Source organism: Macaca fascicularis, chromosome X (assembly GCF_037993035.2).
Source record: "Macaca fascicularis isolate 582-1 chromosome X, T2T-MFA8v1.1".
Classification (NCBI taxonomy): Eukaryota; Metazoa; Chordata; class Mammalia; order Primates; family Cercopithecidae; genus Macaca; species Macaca fascicularis.
This window is the reverse complement of record NC_088395.1, coordinates 73254376-73274018: the sequence shown is the minus strand read 5'-3', so window position 1 is coordinate 73274018 and position 19643 is coordinate 73254376. Positions and strand designations below refer to the sequence as shown.

At 38.9% G+C, this 19643-nt stretch overlaps 1 protein-coding gene across 7 annotated transcripts in view; it reads left to right on the top strand.

Moving 5' to 3' along the window:
* EDA2R (ectodysplasin A2 receptor) overlaps positions 1-19643 on the top strand; it is a 44139-nt gene that overhangs the window by 12866 nt on the left and 11630 nt on the right. For all 7 annotated transcript variants that reach the window (XM_045383416.3, XM_074029228.1, XM_045383415.3 and 4 more), the window contains exon 2: positions 10747-10843. In XM_045383416.3, the coding sequence (XP_045239351.1) occupies positions 10757-10843 (87 nt within the window). In that variant the 5' untranslated portion in view covers positions 10747-10756. The remainder of the gene's footprint in view (positions 1-10746; positions 10844-19643) is intronic.

The window sequence follows — 19643 nt, the reverse complement described above, 5'->3', positions numbered from 1 at the left end:
TTTCCTTTCCCATCTCACAGGTCTTAAGATTCTTTCCTTTGTCTTAACTTTAGATAACCTGATGACAATGTGCCTAGGCAATGATCTTTTTGAGATGAATTTCCCAGGTGTTCTTTGTGCTTCTTGTATTTGGATGTCTAGATCTCTACCAAGACTGGGGAAGTTTTTCTCTGTTATTGCCACAAATATGTTTTCCAAACTTTTAGATTTCTCTTCTTCCTCAGGAACACTGATTATTCTTAAGTTTGGTCATTTAACATAATCCCAGACTTTTGGAGTCTTTGTTCGTATTTTCTTATTCTGCTTTTCCTTTGTCTTTGTTGGACTGGGTTAATTCGAAGACCTTGTCTTTGAGCCGTGAATTTCTTTCTACTACTTGTTCAATTCTATTGCTGAGACTTTCCAGAGCATTTTGCATTTCTAAAAGTTTGTCAATTGTTTCCTGAAGTTTTTATTGTTTTTTCTTTATGCTATCTATTTCCTTGAATATTTCTCCTTTCACTTCTTGTATCATTTTTTAGATTTCCTTGCATTGGGCTTCACCTTTCTCTGTTGCCTCCCTGATTTGCTTAATAACTAACCTCCTGAATTCTTTTTCAGGTAAGTCAGAGATTTCATCTTGGCTTGGATCCATTGCTGGTGAGCTAGTGTGATTTTTTGGGGGGTGTTAAAGAGCCTTGTTTTTTCATATTACCAGAGTTGGTTTTTTGGTTCCTTCTCATTTGCATAGGCTCTGTCAGTGGGAAGGTCTAGGGCTGAAGGCTGTTGCTCAGATTCTTTTGTCCCATGGGGTGTTCCCTTGATGTAATACTCTCCCCCTTTACCTTTGTCCATGGCTTCCTGTGAGCCAAACAGCAGTGACTGCTATATCTCTTCTGAGTCTAGTCACCCAGCAAGTCTATCTGGCTGTGGGCTGGTACTGGGGGTTGTCTGCACAGAGCCCTGTGATGTGAACAATCTATGGGTCTATCAGCTGTAGATACCAGCACCTGTTCTGGCGGAGGTGTTAGGAGATGAAATGGTCTCTGTGACAGTTCTTAGCTTTGGTGGTTTAATATTCCATTTTTGTGGTGGTTGGCCTCCTGCCAGGAGGTGGTGCTTTTCAGAGAGCATCAGCTTTGGTAGTATGGAGAGGAATCAGTGGTACAGAGTTTATGCCCTTTGTCTTCAGCTACCATGGTGGGTAGGGAAGGCCCATGAGGTGGGGGTAGGGCTAAGGATGTCTGAGCTCAGACTCTCCTTGGACAGGTCTTGTTGTGGGGGTGAAGTTCCTAGATCCATGGAGTTGTGTACCTAGGAGGATTATGGCTGCTTCTGACGAGTCATGCAGGTGGTTAGGAAAGTGGATCAAAGCCAGCAGTCACAGGACTCACCCAGCTCCCATGCAATCCAAAGGGCCAGTCTCACTCCCACTGTGCCCCCTTAACAGTCCCAAGTTTGTTTCCAGGCAATGGGTGAGTAGGGCTTGAGAACCTGCCCCAGGTTACCCACCTCTCAGCTGTGAAAGAAAAAGGCTTTGGTTCTTCCCCCTCCTGTAGAGTCTTCACACCAGATTCATGCCCTACCCAAAGTTCTGGCCAGGATGCTTCTCTCCTGGTTCAAATTGTTACAAAGTTCAGCTGGAGACTTCCTTTTCCCTGGGGCATTTTCCCCTGTGGCATTTTCCCCTGTGCCTCTGGCCACCCTTGCGAAGGTTCCCTGTGGTTACAGTCCTGCTTGGGGACCCAGCAAACTCCTGGGGCTTTTCTCGCTGCTTCCTCTACCCCTGTATTTTGCTTGGCTCTCTAAATTGACTCAGCTCCAGGTAAAGTCAGAAACTTCTACAAATTAGACCTTCAGTTTCCTCAGTGTAGGTGTGTGTTAAGGAATGGAGGATCTCCCTTTCCCACTTCTGCTGTTGGAGTACTCACAGTTTTGGAGTGTCTCCTGAGTCCTGCAGGAGCAGTCCACTTCCTTAAGAGTGTCTGTGGGTCCTCTCGAGATCCCTGGTTTGTTCTTGCAGTCGTCCTGGAGCTAAAATGCACGATGAAAATCTCCTGACACGGCTCTGTCCATCCGAGTTGGAACTTCAATCTAGTCCTGCCTCCCATCTGCCATGATGATGCCCCAGCTCTACTTCTTTACCGAGATCTTGAGAAAGATCTCAGATCTGTCTGTTCCTTCCTCAACATGTGATCTTCTTCTTTAATATATTTATTCATTTATTTATTTGAGACGGAGTCTCGCTTTGTTACCCAGGCTGGAGTGCAGTGGCACAATCTTGGTTTACGGCAACCTCAACCTCCCGGGTTCAAGCAATTCTTGTGCTTCAGCCTCCCAAGCTGGAATTACAGGTGTGTGCAACCAGACCTGGCTCATTTTTGTATTTTTAGTAGAGTCGTGGTTTCACCATATTGGCCAGGCTGGTCTTGAACTCCTGACTTCATGTGATCCACCCAGTATTCTGTAGATTCTCAACATTTTCTCATTCAACTAATATTTGTTTAATGCCTACTGTGTGCCAGGCACTATTGTAAGCACTGATGATGAAGTAGCCAACAAAATAGGTACCATGGTCTCACAGCATTTGCATTCTAACTGGGGAAGAAACAAGCAATAAAGTACATAAGATGTATGATATGTCAGAAAGTCATATGTGCTATGGAAAAGAATAAAATGGGAAATGGGGATAGGAATTCTGGAAAGAAGGTGAAAATTTGAAAGAGTGCTCAGAGAAGCCTGACTGAGAAGACTGTATATGAACAAAGAACTGAAGAAGATGAGGGAGGTAGCCATGCAGATATCTGGGGAAAAACATTCCCGCTTGAGTGAACAGCAGATGTGAAGGCCTTAAGGTGAAGGCATTTCTGGTTAGTTTGAAGATCAACAAGGAGGCCAGCATGGCTCGAGTGAAGATAATAAGGAAAAGAGTAGTAGAACATAAGGTCAAGAAATAATGGGGGAAGTTGAGGTAGGCATATCATCTAAGGTCTCCATTGGCCATTATAAGAACTTAATTTTATATGCCATACATCACTGTGTATATTTTATGTTTTTACATACCCATTCATTTTTGAAGTTACATCCAAAACTGTGTAGGACTTGTGTGTTATTATGAATGAAAGCGGAGCCATCAATGGCTTTTGAGGCTGGAAATGACATGATCTAACATGTTTTATCCCCTTTATCTTTATTTTCTATTCTCCCTAGAAAAAAATGGGTAGGCCCCAGGTTTCTCCCTGCACAGATTCTCTCTCAATATGGGAGAGAGACACAGAAAAACCTTTTTTTCTGACTGCACTTTATTTTCAGGCGAAACAGACAAGGTCAGAGCTAAAAGAGCCCTTAAAACTGTGATTTTCAACATTGACTGCCCATGAGAATCACTTGGTGAACTGTAAAATGTCACGTGCTCATGCCACATTTTTGACCAACTACAACAGAATCTTAGGGGAGGGACCCAGGTGTCACTGTTTTTTGGTACTCCTAAGGTGCAACCAAGACTGAGAAGAGATTAGCCAAACCAACTCCCTCGTGGTATGAATGGGGAACTTGACTCCAGCATTTGGAAGGAATATTCTCCTGGTGGCAGAGCTGGGACTAGGACCATCCACTATGCCGAGATAATACAGGAAACGCAAACTTTACAAATAGTGGGGCAGAAGGAAGATATGATGTTTGATAGTTTGGAAGGAGGTTATAGACAATATAAACTTTGGATAGAAGTGACCTTGGGTCAGATCAGAAAAGGGAAAGGCTGAGTGCCAACACCAAAAGGTAAAGCAACATTTGAATTACAAGCCAGACATCTGGAAATGATGACACTGTACATTTTAGAAGCTTGATTTTCCAGCAAGCAGTGCTCTCAAGGCTAGGTTGAGCAACTGCATTGATTTTGTCTTGTGCATATGGGTGGATGGATGGGCTCACAGGAGAGGAATGGGCAAGGCAAGGAGACCATCTGCTGTCTTCTTCACCCTTTTTAATCTCACACCTCCTGCACTGTCCAGGCAAAGCAACTATCCTGAAGTGCTGAGTCCTTAATTTAGACTTGTCCTTCTGTACTGCCTACCCATACTATATAGAAAGAGCATGTTTCACCCTACAGGCATGTGTGCAAGTTGAGAAGAGCAACAGCCACAAGCTGCAGCAAGAAGCAGCTGCACCCCCAGCAGCCTGGGTACCTCACATCCAGCAGAAACTTGGCCGACATCAATTATTCAGTGCATGATGAACTAATTTGGGGATTAGTATTGATGTCAGCTGTATTGTTTCTCCTCTTCCCTGTCTGCTTGCATTCTTAATCTTCTACATTATTTTTTGAGGAATCAGGACGGGGGATGGGTGTGAAGAGCAGCCACATGACAGACAGGCAAAATAAGGAGATAACTCTAGTCACATTGCCACTTGTTGCCCCTTGTAAACACAATCAGTGTATATACAATACATACTTGGATAAGTTTGAGTGAGAAATTGGGTGAATCAAATTATATTTGGGGGCCTATATAACAATATTCATAGCAGCTTTAACATTTTTTGTGGGGGCTAACTTAAACAGTATCCTATTGGAATAATAAATTCAAAGTATTAAATGAAGCTAAAGAACCATCTTTTAAAATGAGATATAATTCACATACTATAAGATTTACCCTTTTAAAGTGTATAATTCACTGGTTTTAGCATACTCACAAAGTCACATGACCATCACCACTATCTAATTCCAGGGCGTTTTCACCACCCTGGAAAGAAACTTATACCTATTAAGTAGTCACTTCCCATTTCCCTTTCTCCCCTGGCCCTGATAACCACTAAAGCTAGTTTATGATTGATTGCCTATTCTGGACATTTCATAGGTTCATTCATATTACTGCATATGTTAAGCACATCATTCTTTTCTCTGACTGAATAATTTTCATTGTAGGATAGATCACATTTTGTTTACCATTTGTCAGCTGATCAACATGTGGATTTTCCCCACTTTTGGCTATTATAAATAATGTGCTAGGAACATTTGTTTACAGGTTTTTGTATGGACATATATTTTCAATTCTTTTGGGTATCTACACCTAGGAGTGAAATTGCTGGATCATGTTGTAACATGATGTTTAACATTTTGAGGAACTACAAAATTATTTTCCAAAGGGGCTGCATCATTTTGTATTCTTGCCAGCAATACACAAGGGTTTCAGCTTCTCCACATCGTTGTCCCCCAGGCTGGAGTGCAATGGCACGATCTCGGCTCGTTGCAACCTCTGCCTCGCGGGTTCAAGTGATTCTCTTGCCTCAGCCTCCCAAGGAGCTGGGATTACAGGTGCCTGCCACCATGCCTGGCTAATTTTTGTATTTTTAGTAGAGACGGGGTTTCACCATGTTGGCCAGGCTGGTCTTGAACTCCTGACCTCAGGTGATCCACCTGCGTCGGCCTCCCAAAGTGCTGGGATTACAGGAGTGAGCCACCATGCCTGGCAGGCTATTTTGTTTTTGTTTTTGGTAGTGGATATAAAGTGCTATTTTATTGTGGTTTTCATTTGCATTCCCTATTTTGCTAATAACACTGACCATCGTTTCATGTATTTATGGGCCATTTGTAAGTCTTAGAGTGATATCTATTCAAATTCTCTACTCATTTTTAAATTATCTGTCTTTTTTATATTTCATTTGCAGGAGCTTTTTGTATATTCTAGATACAAGTCTCTTATCAGATATGTGATATGAAAATTTTTTTCTCCCATTATGTGGATTGTCTTTTCACTTTCTTGATGGTGTCCTTTGAAGCACAAACATTTTTAACTTTTAAATTTTGTTGACATGTCATTGTTCTGTTTTTCTCTTTTGTTGTTTGTGCTTTCGTTGCTATATCTAAGAAACCACTGCCAGTGTCACAAAAATTTATACCTATATTTTCTTATAAGAAAAATATTAATTATAGAATTATTATATTTTCTTATAAGAAAACTTTTATAAGAGTTTTATAGTTTTAACTCTTACATTTGGGGATTTAGTCTATTGTGACTTAGTTTTGTATATGATGTGAGGTTGGGGTCCAGTTTGATTCTTTTGCATGTGGATATCCAGTTTCCCCAACACCCTTTTGTGAAAAGACTTTTTTTCTCAATGAATTTTCTTGGCATTCTTTAAAAAATCCATCAGCCATAGTATAGCAACTCAATTTATAATGATCAAATTAAAAGCAGCCCAATATTTGCAAAAAATATATATAAATTGTGGTATATCCATACAATAGGATACTACACAACAATAGTAATTAACAAATGTTCTACACAAAACATAATGGATAACTATCACAGACATTATATTTAGCAAGAGAAACCAGAAACAGAAGAGCACATCTTGTATGATTCAAATTTATGTGAATTTCAAGGACAGGTATAACTAATTGTAATGATAGAAGCCAGTGCTGTAATTACCTGGGGAGGAGGCGATATTGACTAGGAAGGGGCATGAGGGAGCCTGCTGGGGTAATAGAAAGGTTCTGTGTATTTATCTGGGTGGTGTTTACATGGGCATGTACATATGTAAAAATTTATTAGTTTACTTAATCTTTGTGCTTCTTACTATGTATATGTTGTACTGCAATCAGAAATAGACAGACAAAAAATCTCGGCATGTTACCCACATGAATTTTTAGAGCACTTCCACATTACCTCATCTGTGTAACTTCTGAGTTACACAGATCAGATATTCTCTGGGAAAGTTGGGAAGTTGGAGAAAGTATTTCAGGGTGTAGCTGACAAACAGTACAACTTAGTGGGTGATGGACTTTAGCAGAATCAGAACTCCATCATGTGTTATACTCCATGGGATTGAGACAAGAGGCATCTGCCACTTCCCTTCCTCTCTCCAACCCTCAGTAATGTAAAGAGAATACAATCCCATGTCAGAGTTGGGGTGAAAAAAATTTTCTTGAGCAGCCACAACCTTAGGTTGTGGAGGTGAGAGGGACTGTTCTGTGGAACATGATGTGCTATTTCATAAAGTCCATAATAACATCCTCACTTATTTGCAAATCTGATTTTATTTCTTTTGCACTTCCATTTCAAAGGCAATTGTCTCAGAAAAGTTTCCAAATGTTTGTCGACCAAGTTAATCCTATACAGAAATGCGTTGATGAAAAAAATCCAGCAAACACTTAGAACAATGTTTATTTTAGCCAAGATGGCTTAGGTACTGAGGGTATCATAAAGAATCTTTTCCTTAAGCATCAGGTAACTGGTGGTTGCGATTAATAAGGAGGAAACTGCTATAGTGGCACCCATCTTAAACATGGCCTTCATGCTCCAGCTGGAAAGGTCAATGAAGAAGCTTGGGTGCCTTTCCCTTTTCTTCCCCACACATCCCAAGAATGACAAATGTGCACTCCTTTTACTATAAACCTCACTCTTCTGAAGAGGAAAGAAGAAAGGGAACCTGCTAATTACCAAATGTCTCATATGTATCAAGCCCTATACTTGGTCCTTTAACATGTGTTATTGCATTTAATTTTATAAATTACTGTGTAGTATATTATTTAAACTTCCATTTTGCAGATGAAGAAACTGATGCTGACAAAGGTAAAACCGTTTGTTTGAGGATGCAGAATTAAGATTCAAACCCAAGTTGACATGTTCCTAACTAAGAGCTTTGCTCTTTTCTTGATATGAGATTACTACTATTGTTTGGAAAGTCATTATCTGAAAGAGAAATGATCTATGTTGCTAGATTCATATGCATAGTTAACCATAGTCCAGGGAATGTGGCATGTTGACAAGCTAACAATTAGTAAGCACTGTTGAGGTACACACTCTGTGCCAGGTGCAGGGCTAGGCACTGGACATGCAGCGGTCCCTACTTTTGGGAATTGTATAGGTCTGTGTATATTGCCAACTTAGCCAGAAGTTTAGAGGATTCAGCCTCATCCTTTGTGATACTTTGGAAGAGTGTCTAGCTGCAGTATGGAATACCTCAGAGTAACTCTAATTTTCTGAAAACATAATTACTCTCTCTTACTTTTTCGTTTTAAAAGCAGTTACATATACTACAGGAAACTGCTGATTACAGGGAAAAATTCATGTAAGGTCTGACTTTGTCCCTAGGTAATGACATTTAACCCTTATTAGGTAGTTTTACACATACTCCTCGACCTCTTCAAAAGAGTCCAGAATCTATGATTTTGTTGTCTTTAACAAAGTCAATTTGTTAAGTTTCTAATGAAAGATAATTTAATTTGTACGCTTTGAATAAACAGTATGAGAAAAACAGAGGGAAAGCTAGGCACAGTGGCTCACTCCTTTAATTCCAGCACTTTGGGAGGCCAAGGTGGGCGGATCACCTGAGGTCAGGAGTTCAAGACCAGCCTGACCAACATGATGAAACCCTGTCTCTAAAAATACAAAAATTTGCTGGGCATGGTGGCATGCACCTGTAATCCCAGCTACTGGGGAGGCTAAGGCAGGAAAATCACTTGAACCCAGGAGGCAGAGGTTGCAGTGAGCAAAGACTGTACCATTGCACTGTGACAAGAGCGAAACTCCATCAAAAAAAAGAAAGAAAGAAAGAAGAAAGGAAAGAAGGAAAAGAAAGAATGAAAGAATAAAGAAAGAAAGAAGGAAGGAAGGAGAAAGAAAGAGAGAAAGAAGGAAGGAAGGAAGGAAGGAAGGAAGGAAGGAAGGAAGGAAGGAAGGAAGGAAGGAAAGAAAAAGAAAGAAAGAAAGAAAGAAAAAGAAAGAAAGAAAGAAAGAAAGAAAGAAAGAAAAAGAAAGAAAGAAAGAAAGAAAGAAAGAAAGAAAGAAAGAAAGAAAGAAAGAAAGAAAGAAAGAAAGAAAGAGAGAAAGACAGGAGGGAAAGGCCATCTGTTCATTTTCTAAGTCTTGATATGGGGTTTTGGCACCGAGCCTGCCTTGCCTACACAGAGGTTTCAAAGCCATGGTTAGAGAGACATGTCAGAGTTTAGGACACATGATGTTTATTAGGTGGGTGGAGCTCTAGAAACCAAATGAAATAGGATGTCTCAGACCCTCAAATGCCAGCAGCAGCTGGATATTTTAAATGCCTATGCTGGGAACCTAGCTCAAGAGGAGGGCTACTTCTTGGTTCTTACCAATGTTTTTTTGTTTTGTGGGCAAAAAGGGACATGAGAAAGTTGTCCAGAGCAGTATCCTGGCCCTGTTACTGTGGTGCTTAACTTCCTGGTCATGAAGGCTATGAGAATACAGATGTTTTTTGTTCTCAATGAGAAGAGTGCATAGCAAGGGGAGGGAAGCATGCCTACTGAGGACACCACCATGGGCCAGCGATCAAGTCAGCACAGAAGACAGTATGTTTATCTTATGCAAATATGGATTTTGTAGCCCACTTTCTTTGGAATGAAGGAATGGGAAAGAGTGGCCAAGTTGATGATGGAAAAAAGGTGCACTTATGGAATGCCAGCTAGAATTACTTAACCTATCGCTTTTGGGGGACCTTTGAGTGGAGGAGTGGTGGTCTCTCAAGGTACACATGTACACTCTCCTCTCTTCTGACTAAGAGTATACATTTAGGACTTTGGCACCTTTGGAAACCACTTGAAATTCACCTTAGTATGAAGTCATGAGTAAGTAAAAGAACTTCATGCTACATTTCTCTTTGAGTAGGATACGTCCCTTGTATGAATTACTTGAGCCCCTTCATTAAAATTCCTCTTTGTAAAAGATAACCTTTCTGCATACTTAACTCTGTCTTATTTTGTATAGCTCTTTAGAATGGCTTGATGGACCTTAGCTCCTTTAACCCTCCCAAGAGCTATATATGGTAGGTGAAGAACATACTATCCTTTTTGCTTAGATTAAGTAACTGAGGCCAGAAAAGATAAAGTGATCCATCCCAGATTGTAGATTGAAAGGGTAAGAGCCAGGTGTGGTGAACAGCCATCCCACTTTGCCCAGAACTATTCCAGTTTTAGTACTGAAAGTTCCATGTACTAGGAAACCCCTTCCTCCTGAGCAACAGGATTATTTGCTGTCCTATAGCCAGGATTAGAATCTATATATCCTAATTCTCAGTCCAAGGCCAGCTCTACTGCTATATACATCTGTATTCCAAGAACTATTATCTGAGTAATGTTTCCCTTTCTGTGCACCTTTGTGCACCAAAATATGTCTACATGCTGGGCCATTCTCCCCTCCCATTCTGCCTAAGACAGAAGCTACGGCAGCTATTGGTCCTCAGAGGGACTGAGGCCACTGTTGGCAAAGAGAAACCATGTTTCAGCTTTCTCAATTATAAAATAAAGATGATAATCCCTATACTGCTTACCTCACATGGATGTTGTGTAGATCAAATAATAATGGATGTGAAAGTACTTCCTAAATTGTTATGATCTGTTTGCACATGATGGATTGTGATTATTCTTTACCCCCTGGGCAGAAGCCAACTCCTTGTCTTATTATTCTCTTTACAAATTCAGCTTCTGGTATAGCCACTGACTGTGAATTTGAGCAAATTGCTTGGTCTCTTTGCCTCAGTTTCTTCATCTGTAAAATGTAGCTAACAATAATTCTTAATATGATTGTCTTGAGAATTGAATGAGTTACTACATGCAAAGCATTTACTAGAGCTCATGTCACATGGTCAGAGCTATATAAGCATTAACTCCTTTGTGTTGGCTTCCTCGGCCCTACTATCTCAGATCTAGATACTAGATTAAGTGGACCCAGAAGCCAAGTGACATGGAAATCACTAATTATAGTCCCTTCCCACTAGCTTTCTAGTTCTTGTGTTCTGTACCCACAGCCTTCCCACCATGGATTGCCAAGAAAATGAGTACTGGGACCAATGGGGACGGTGTGTCACCTGCCAACGGTGTGGTCCTGGACAGGAGCTATCCAAGGTAAGTTCTCCTATTCAGTACACTTATTTTTGTTGCATCTTAGGAACCAGCCCGGCAACTGAAAGAGACCAAGATTAGGGGAGTCAGCCTTACTTATAACTAATCCAGTTTAGCAGGTAAAACCTGGGATCCACAGATTATGCAATAGCAGTCATGATTCCAGCACGAAGTCAGCCTAGCAGGATCAGGGTCAAGGGAAGTTTCCATGAGATAACAGAGTATTTCAAGAAGAGATGTGTAATGCAGAGACCCATGAGGACTGTTCAGTATTAAGGAAATCTGTCAACTAAAGCAAGGCACAACCACATGGTGTTCAAGAGCCAGATATCAGGTCTTAGAAATGAGAAAGAGAGAAGAATCAAGAAGGCCTCTGTTCTAGAGGGTCTGCACTACTGAGGAAGCTGTGCAATGGAGAATTTAGGGATAGGGAACCAGGGAGGGTCTAAAATCCCAAGTAAAGGTAAAGATCAGAACAAAATGACCAGCAAGGCAGAGACTTTATGTAACTTACTTGTTTTCAAGTCTGGATCTGCTTAACTGTTCTTTCCTCAGGTCCCTTGTTGGTCCCTGAACCTGGGGGTGGTATTAAATTTTGGCTGCAGCTGGGGCTACAGAGGCCAGAAGCAAGCAGCTATCAGATGGTTTCTGCATACTCACACCCTATTTTATGCAATTTTTGTTCATTCAGCAGTTGCTTACTGAACACTTACAAAGTGGCAGGCATGGTTGTAGACACCATGGATATAGCAAAACAGACAAAATTAATTGCCATCATGGACCTTACCTTCTATTATTAGTGAAAAAATAATAATTGAGACACATACAAAGATAAATGAAGAATCTAGATGTGAAGATGTGAGAATAATAAAATTAGGGTGACTGGGTGGCTACTTCAGATTATGAAACAAGGAAAGGTCTCCTTAAGGAGATACCTTCTGGGGAGAGGATACTAGTGCAGAGTCCCAAGGTGAAAATGAACTAGGCATTTTGAAGGAAAAGGAGAAAGGTTAGTGCAATGAGTGTATGGTGAATGAGAGGGAGGGTGGTATACAAAGAGATCAGAGAGAAAAGTATGGACCAGACCAGATAGCGGCTTGAGGTCTTTGAGAAATTTTCCTTTTTCTCTAAGTGCACTAGGAGCTCTTTGGAGGGTTTTGGGTTGGGCAGTTACAGGAACCTGTGGCTGGAAAACAACATAGTAATTATCTAGCCCACTTTATTCCTACCTTCGTATTTTTAAAAATGAAGAGAATAAGGCACAGACATATCAAGGGATACAAGCACTAATTTTAAGTTTTTATACGTGGTATATGTCCCATAGTGGGGTACCCACATGATTGATAAAGGATCACAGTACCAAGGAAAGATCGCCAGAGGTTAGGTCATGCTGGACATTAAAATAGATATTAAAGCTTATATATATGTAATATAGATACACATGGGCATGAGTCCCATCTTTGCTGTGGGCCAATTATTTCACCTCAGAATCAATTAAGATGTAGTAACTTGAAAGTAACGTAAAATTTAACCATGACACGAACCATAAGTATATTTATTTACATAATGAAGTCTGGAGACAGGCAGTCTTTTTGCTTGTTGGACAGATCAGCAATGTTATCAAGGACTCAGCCCCTTTTCATCCTTAATTTTGGACCTCTTGCTGTTTTGTTCTCATTATTGTGGCCTCATGATTGCAAAACTCAAAGCATCATATCTTCATACAATAGTCAAAGTCAGGAATCAGGGGCAAGGTCAAAATAGCTTGCCTTTTTTTGGGAAGAAGTCTTTTCCCAGAAGCTGTCCAACAGATTTTTCCTTATATCTTATGGTCCAGAACTGGGTGATGTAGCTATCTCTAACTGGAATAGAGTTTGGGAAATAAGTATCTAGCCAATGAGAATGGGATTGTATGATTAAGACCAATCAAGAATCCGTTCTGGAGGCTGGTCATCATGCTACCTAGAATGAAATCAGTGTTTTCATAGTAAGGAGAAAGAGGGGCAATTGTTCGAATAAGCAGCTAGAAGCATCTGACAGCCCTTTTCAAAGTTACTTTTATTTACTTTTAAATTTTATTTATGAATTATAAACATCACCGTAAGTAAATCATTGCAGAAAATTAACACCATTTCCTCAGGACATTTTTCTTGACATATAATTGCCGAGCTAAATAATGCATACGATTTTAAGACTCTTGAAATAGATCAGCAGATAATACTTCCGAATTTTGTTTATGACAGTTTCCACTACCATTACATTTATTTTCAACAGTTCATAGAATTCCTGTTGCGACCCTCTGTTCGGGGTCCCTGGCTTCCCGCAACAAATCTCTATGTCCCAGAAGCCTAACCGCAAATGAATAATACATATTTTCATCATCAATTAATTTTATGCCTTCCTTTTAATATTAATTACTAATTTATGAGGACTTTATGAGAATTTTGGTTTTACTTTTTTTTCTATTTGATAGGGGAAATGTACCAACTTTACTGTGTTTATTTGCCCATTTGCCTTTCCAATTTTGTGATCTGCTTCTGATTGTTTCTCTTTCTATTCTTTCTACTTATGATTTATTGTTCTTTGTCTACTCACATAAGAAACCTAAGTAGACAAACATATAGTAGATAACAGAGTATTTAAAAAATCATTGATATAAGAGACTTAGACTCCCATACAATAATAATGGGAGACTTCAACACCCCACTGTCAACATACATCAATGAGACAGAAAGTTAAAAAGGATATCCAGGAATTGAACTCATCTCTGCACCAAGCAGACCTAATAGACATCTACAAAACTCTCCACCCCAAATCAACAGAATATACATTCTTCTCAGCACCACGTCGCACTTATTCCAAAATTGACCACATAATTGGAAATAAAGCACTCCTCAGCAAATGTACAAGAACAGAAATTATAACAAACTGTCTCTCAGACTACAGTGCAATCAAACTAGAACTCAGGACTAAGAAACTCAATTAAACCACTCAACTACATGGAAACTGAACAACCTGTTCCTGAATGACTACTGGGTACATAACGAAATGAAGGCAGAAATGAAGATGTTCTTTGAAACCAATGAGAACAAAGATACAACATACCAGAATCTCTGGGACACATTTAAAGCAGTGTGTAGAGGGAAATTTATAGCACTAAATGCCCACAAGAGAAAGCAGGAAAGGTCTAAAATTGACACCCTAACATCTCAATTAAAAGACCTAGAGAAGCCTTCTTTTGAGAAATGTCTGTTCATATCCTTTGCCCACTTTGTGATGGGGTTCTTTGTTTTTTTCTTGTAAATTTGTTTCAGTTCTTTGTAGGTTCTGGATGTTAGCCCTTTGTCAGATGAGTAGATTGTAAAAATTTTCTCCCATTCTGTAGGTTGCCTGTTCACTCTGATGGTAGTTTCTTTTGCTGTGCAGAAGCTCTTTAGTTGAATGAGATCCCATTTGTCAATTTTGGCTTTTGCTGCCGTTGCTTTTGGTGTTTTAGACATGAAGTCTTTGCCCATGCCTATGTCCTGAGTGGTACTACCTAGGTTTTCCTCTAGGGTTTTTATGGTATTAGGTCTAACATTTAAGTCTCTAATCCATTTTGAATTAATTTTCGTGTAAGGAGTAAGGAAAGGATCCAGTTTCAGCTTTCTACTTATGGCTAGCCAATTTTCCCAGCACCATTTATTAAATAGGGAATCCTTTCCCCATATCTTGTTTCTCTCAGGTTTGTCAAAGATCAGATGGCTGTAGATGTGTGGTATTATTTCTGAGCACTCTGTTCTTTTCCATTGTTCTATATCTCTGTTTTGGTACCAGTACCATGCTATTTTGGTTACTGTAGCCTTGTAGTATAGTTTGAAGTCAGGTAGCGTGATGCCTCCAGCTTTGTTCTTTTGACTTAGGATTGTATTGGAGATGCGGGCTCTTTTTTGGTTCCATATGAACTTTAAAGCAGTTTTTTCCAATTTTGTGAAGAAACTCATTGGTAGCTTGATGGGGATGGCATTGAATCTATAAATTACCTTGGGCAGTATGGCCATTTTCACGATATTGATTCTTCCTATCCATGAGCATGGTATGTTCTTCCATTTGTTTGTGTCCTCTTTTATTTCACTGAGCAGTGGTTTGTAGTTCTCCTTGAAGAGGTCCTTTACATCCCTTGTCAGTTGGATTCCTAGGTATTTTATTCTCTCATTCATACAGCCAACAGACACATGAAAAAATGCTCATCATCACTGGCCATCAGAGAAATGCAAATCAAAACCACAATGAGATACCATCTCACACCAGTTAGAATGGCGATCATTAAAAAGTCAGGAAACAACAGGTGCTGGAGAGGATGTGGAGAAATAGGAACACTTTTACACTGTTGGTGGGATTGTAAACTAGTTCAACCATTATGGAAAACAGTATGGCGATTCCTCAAGGATCTAGAACTAGATGTACCATATGACCCAGCCATCCCATTACTGGGGATATACCCAAAGGATTATAAATCATGCTGCTCTAAAGACACATGCACACGTATGTTTATTGCGGCACTATTCACAATAGCAAAGACTTGGAATCAACCCAAATGTCCATCAGTGACAGACTGGATTAAGAAAATGTGGCACATATACACCATGGAATACTATGCAGCCTTCAAAAAGGATGAGTTTGTGTCCTTTGTAGGTACATGAATGCAGCTGGAAACCATCATTCTTAGCAAACTATCACAAGAACAGAAAACCAAACACTGCATGTTCTCACTCATAGGTGGGAACTGAACAATGAGATTACTTGGACTCGGGAAGGGGAACATCACATAGCAGGGCCTATCATGGGGAGGGGGAAGGGGGGAGGGGGGAGGGATTGCATTGGGAGTTATATCTGATGTAAATGACAAGTTGATGGGTGCAGCACAGCAACATGGCACAAGTATACATATGTAACACAACTGCACGTTATGAACATGTGCCCTAGAACTTAAAGTATAATAATAATAATAATAATAAAAAAATAAAACTACACTAAAAAAAAATTCTCTAAAAAATCAATGAATCCAGGAGCTGGTTTTTTGAAAAGATCAACAAAATTGATAGACCACTAGCAAGACTAATAAAGAAGAAAAGGAGAAGAATCAAATAGATGCAATAAAAAATGATAAAGGGGATATCACCACCGACCCCACAGAAATACAAACTACCATCAGAGAATGCTATAAACAGCTCTACGCAAATAAAGTAGAAAATCTAGAAGAAATGGTTTATTTCTTGGACACTTACACTCTCCTAAGACTAAGCCAGGAAGAAGTTGAATCCGTGAATAGGTCAATAGCAGGCTCTGAAATTGAGGCAATAATTAATAGCCTACCAACCAAAAAAAGTCCAGGGCCAGATGGATTCACAGCTGAATTCTACCAGAGGTACAAGGAGGAGCTAGTACCATTCCTTCTGAAACTATTCCAATCAATAGAAAAAGAGAGAATCCTCCCTAACTCATTTTATGAGGCCAATATCATCCTAATACCAAAGCCTGGCAGAGACACAACAAAAAAAGAGAATTTTAGACCAATATCCCTGATGAACATCGATGCAAAAATTCTCAATAAAATACTAGCAAACCAAATCCAGCAGCACAGCAAAAAGCTTATCCACCATGATCAAGTGAGCTTCATCCCTGGGATGCAAGGCTAGTTCAACATTCGCAAATCAATAAACATAATCCAGCATATAAACAGAAACAAAGACAAAAACCACATGATTATCTCAATAGATGCAGAAAAGGCCTTTAAGAAAATTCAACAGCCCTTCATGCTAAAACCTCTCAATAAATTTGGTATTGATGGAACTTATCTCAAAATAGTAAGAGATATTTATGACAAACCCACAGCCAATATCATACTGAATGGGCAAAAAAAGGAAGCATTCCCTTTGAAAACTAGCACAAGACAGGGATGCCCTCTCTCACCACTCCTATTCAACATAGTGTTGGAAGTTCTGGTTAGGGCAATCAGGGAAGAGAAAGAAATCAAGGGTATTCAGTTAGGAAAAGAAGAAGTCAAATTGTCCCTGTTTGCAGATGACATGATTGCATATTTAGAAAACCCCCTTGTCTCAGCCCAAAATCTCCTTATGCTGATAAGCAACTTCAGCAAAGTCTCAGGATACAAAATCAGTGTGCAAAAATCACAAGCATTCTTATATACCAATAAAAGAAAAACAGAGCCAAATCATGAATGAACTCCTATTCACAATTGCTTCAAAGAGAATAAAAGACTTAGGAATCCAACTTACAAGGGATGTAAAGGACCTCTTCAAGGAGAACTACAAACCACTGCTCAGTGAAATAAAAGAGGACACAAACAAATGGAAGAACATATCATGCTCATGGATAGGAAGAATCAATATCGTGAAAATGGCCATACTGCCCAAGGTTATTTATAGATTCAATGCCATCCCCATCAAGCTACCAACGAGTTTCTTCACAGAATTGGAAAAAACCTGCTTTAAAGTTCATATGGAACCAAAAAAGAGCCCGCATCTCCAAGACAATCCTAAGTCAAAAGAACAAAGCTGGAGGCATCACGCTACCTGACTTCAAACTATACTACAAGGCTACAGTAACCAAAATAGCATGGTACTGGTACCAAAACAGAGGTATAGAACAATGGAACAGAACAGAGTGCTCAGAAATAATACCACACATCTACAGCCATCTGATCTTTGACAAACCTGAGAGAAACAAGAAATGGGGAAAGGATTCCCTATTTAATAAATGGTGCTGGGGAAATTGGCTAGCCATAAGTAGAAAGCTGAAACTGGATCCTTTCCTTACTCCTTATACGAAAATTAATTCAAGATGAATTAGAGGCTTAAATGTTAGACCTAATACAATAAAAGCCCTAGAAGAAAACCTAGGCAATACCATTCAGGACATAGGCATGGGCAAAGACTTCATGTCTAAAACACCAAAAGCAATGGCAACAAAAGCCAAAATTGACAAATGGAATCTCATTAAACTGAAGAGCTTCTTCACAGCAAAAGAAACTACCATCACAGTGAACAGGCAACCTACAGAATGGGAGAAAATTTTTGCAATCTACTCATCCGACAAAGGGCTGATATCCAGAACCTACAAAGAACTCAAACAAATTTACAAGAGAAAAACAAACAACCCCATCAAAAAGTGGGCAAAGGATATGAACAGACATTTCGCAAAAGAAGACATGCATACAGCCAACAGACACATGAAAAAAATGCTTTCTCTGTTTCTGTGTTTGTTTTCTCTGTTTTTTGTCCCTCTATTTTTCTTTTCTTGCCTTCCTTGTGTGTTACATGAACATTTTGCTTGAGATTTCATCATGATTTATTTGTAGTTTTTTTGAGTGTATCTCTTTATATCATTTTATTAGAGGTGGTTTTGAATATTACATGAAAAACTAACACGTTACTTTTTCATTGTCAGCTGGTATTAACATTTTGCCATTTCAAGTGAAGTATTGAAATATCTGTTCCATTTAGATTCCTTTACTTTCCCCACTTTTAAATATCATTGTCACAAATATCAGATATAATTTTTGTTAAATTTGCTTTAATCATCAACTGTGATTTATAAAATGTATGAAGAGAAAGACAGTGCATTTTATACACCCATATTTTTTCTCTCCCAGTGTTCCTTCCTTCCTGATGCACCAAGATTTCTTCTTTTATCGCTTCCACTGTTTTTTAAATCATTTCATTTCTGTTTATGAACTCCCTTTAGCATTATTTAAGGGTAGGCCTACTAGCAACTCATTATGTTAGTTTTCCTTTGCCTGAGAATGTTTTTATGTACCTTCATTTCTGAGGATACTTTCACTGGATATAAATTTGCAGTTGGCGGTATTTTTTATTTCAGTACTTTAAAAATGTAGTTCTTCCTTCTGGCCTCCATGGTTTCTGATAGAAACACACTGTCGTATCATTTGAATGGATGTTTTTCTATAGATGATGTCATTTCTTCTTGGCTATTTTCAATATTTTTTAGTTTCTTTAGTTTCAAAAGTTTTATTATGATGTGTGTTGGTGTGCATTTCTTTGGATTTATTCTATTTGGGGTCTGTTAATCCTCTTTAACTTGTAGGTCTTTTACCAAATTTGTGAAGTTTTCTACCAATTTGTTTGAAAATATTTTTAGATAAACATTTTTAAAATTTTTATTTTCATAAGATTCTGAGAATATTATTGTTTTATATTTTGTTCTTGAGGCTTTGTTCATTTTGTTTTATTTTGCCGTTTTCTCCCTGTTGTTCATATTGCATAAATGCTATCGTTCTATCCTCAAGTTCACTGTTTCTGTCATCTGTCTCTTCTCTACTACTGGGCCCATCCAGTGAGTTTTTAAAATTTCTGTCATTTTATTTTCAATAATTACCATCTGCTTATTTTAAAAAAAATACTTCTATTTCTTTGATGAGGTTTTCTATTTTTAAGAGAATTTTAAATTGTTTTTTTAAAACATTGTTATTATACGTGCTTTAGAATCCTTGTTCAATCATTCCAACATCTGCTTTATCTAAGAGTTGCTGTCAGTTAATTGACTTTTCTCATTCGTGTTGTGATTTTCCTTATTCTTATTTTCATGGGTGTTTTTTCATTGAGTTCTTGACATTTTGTCATTTATGTCAGGAGACTCAGGGTCCTATTTAAATCTTTTACTTTATCAGGCAGCCATCTGTTTAGGTTTAGCATACAGGTTTTAGCCTATGTTTGTGAGCTGCAGTTCTAAAGACTATTTAATTTCCAGGACCTTTGTAGTGTGATTTGTAATCTGTGGGGCT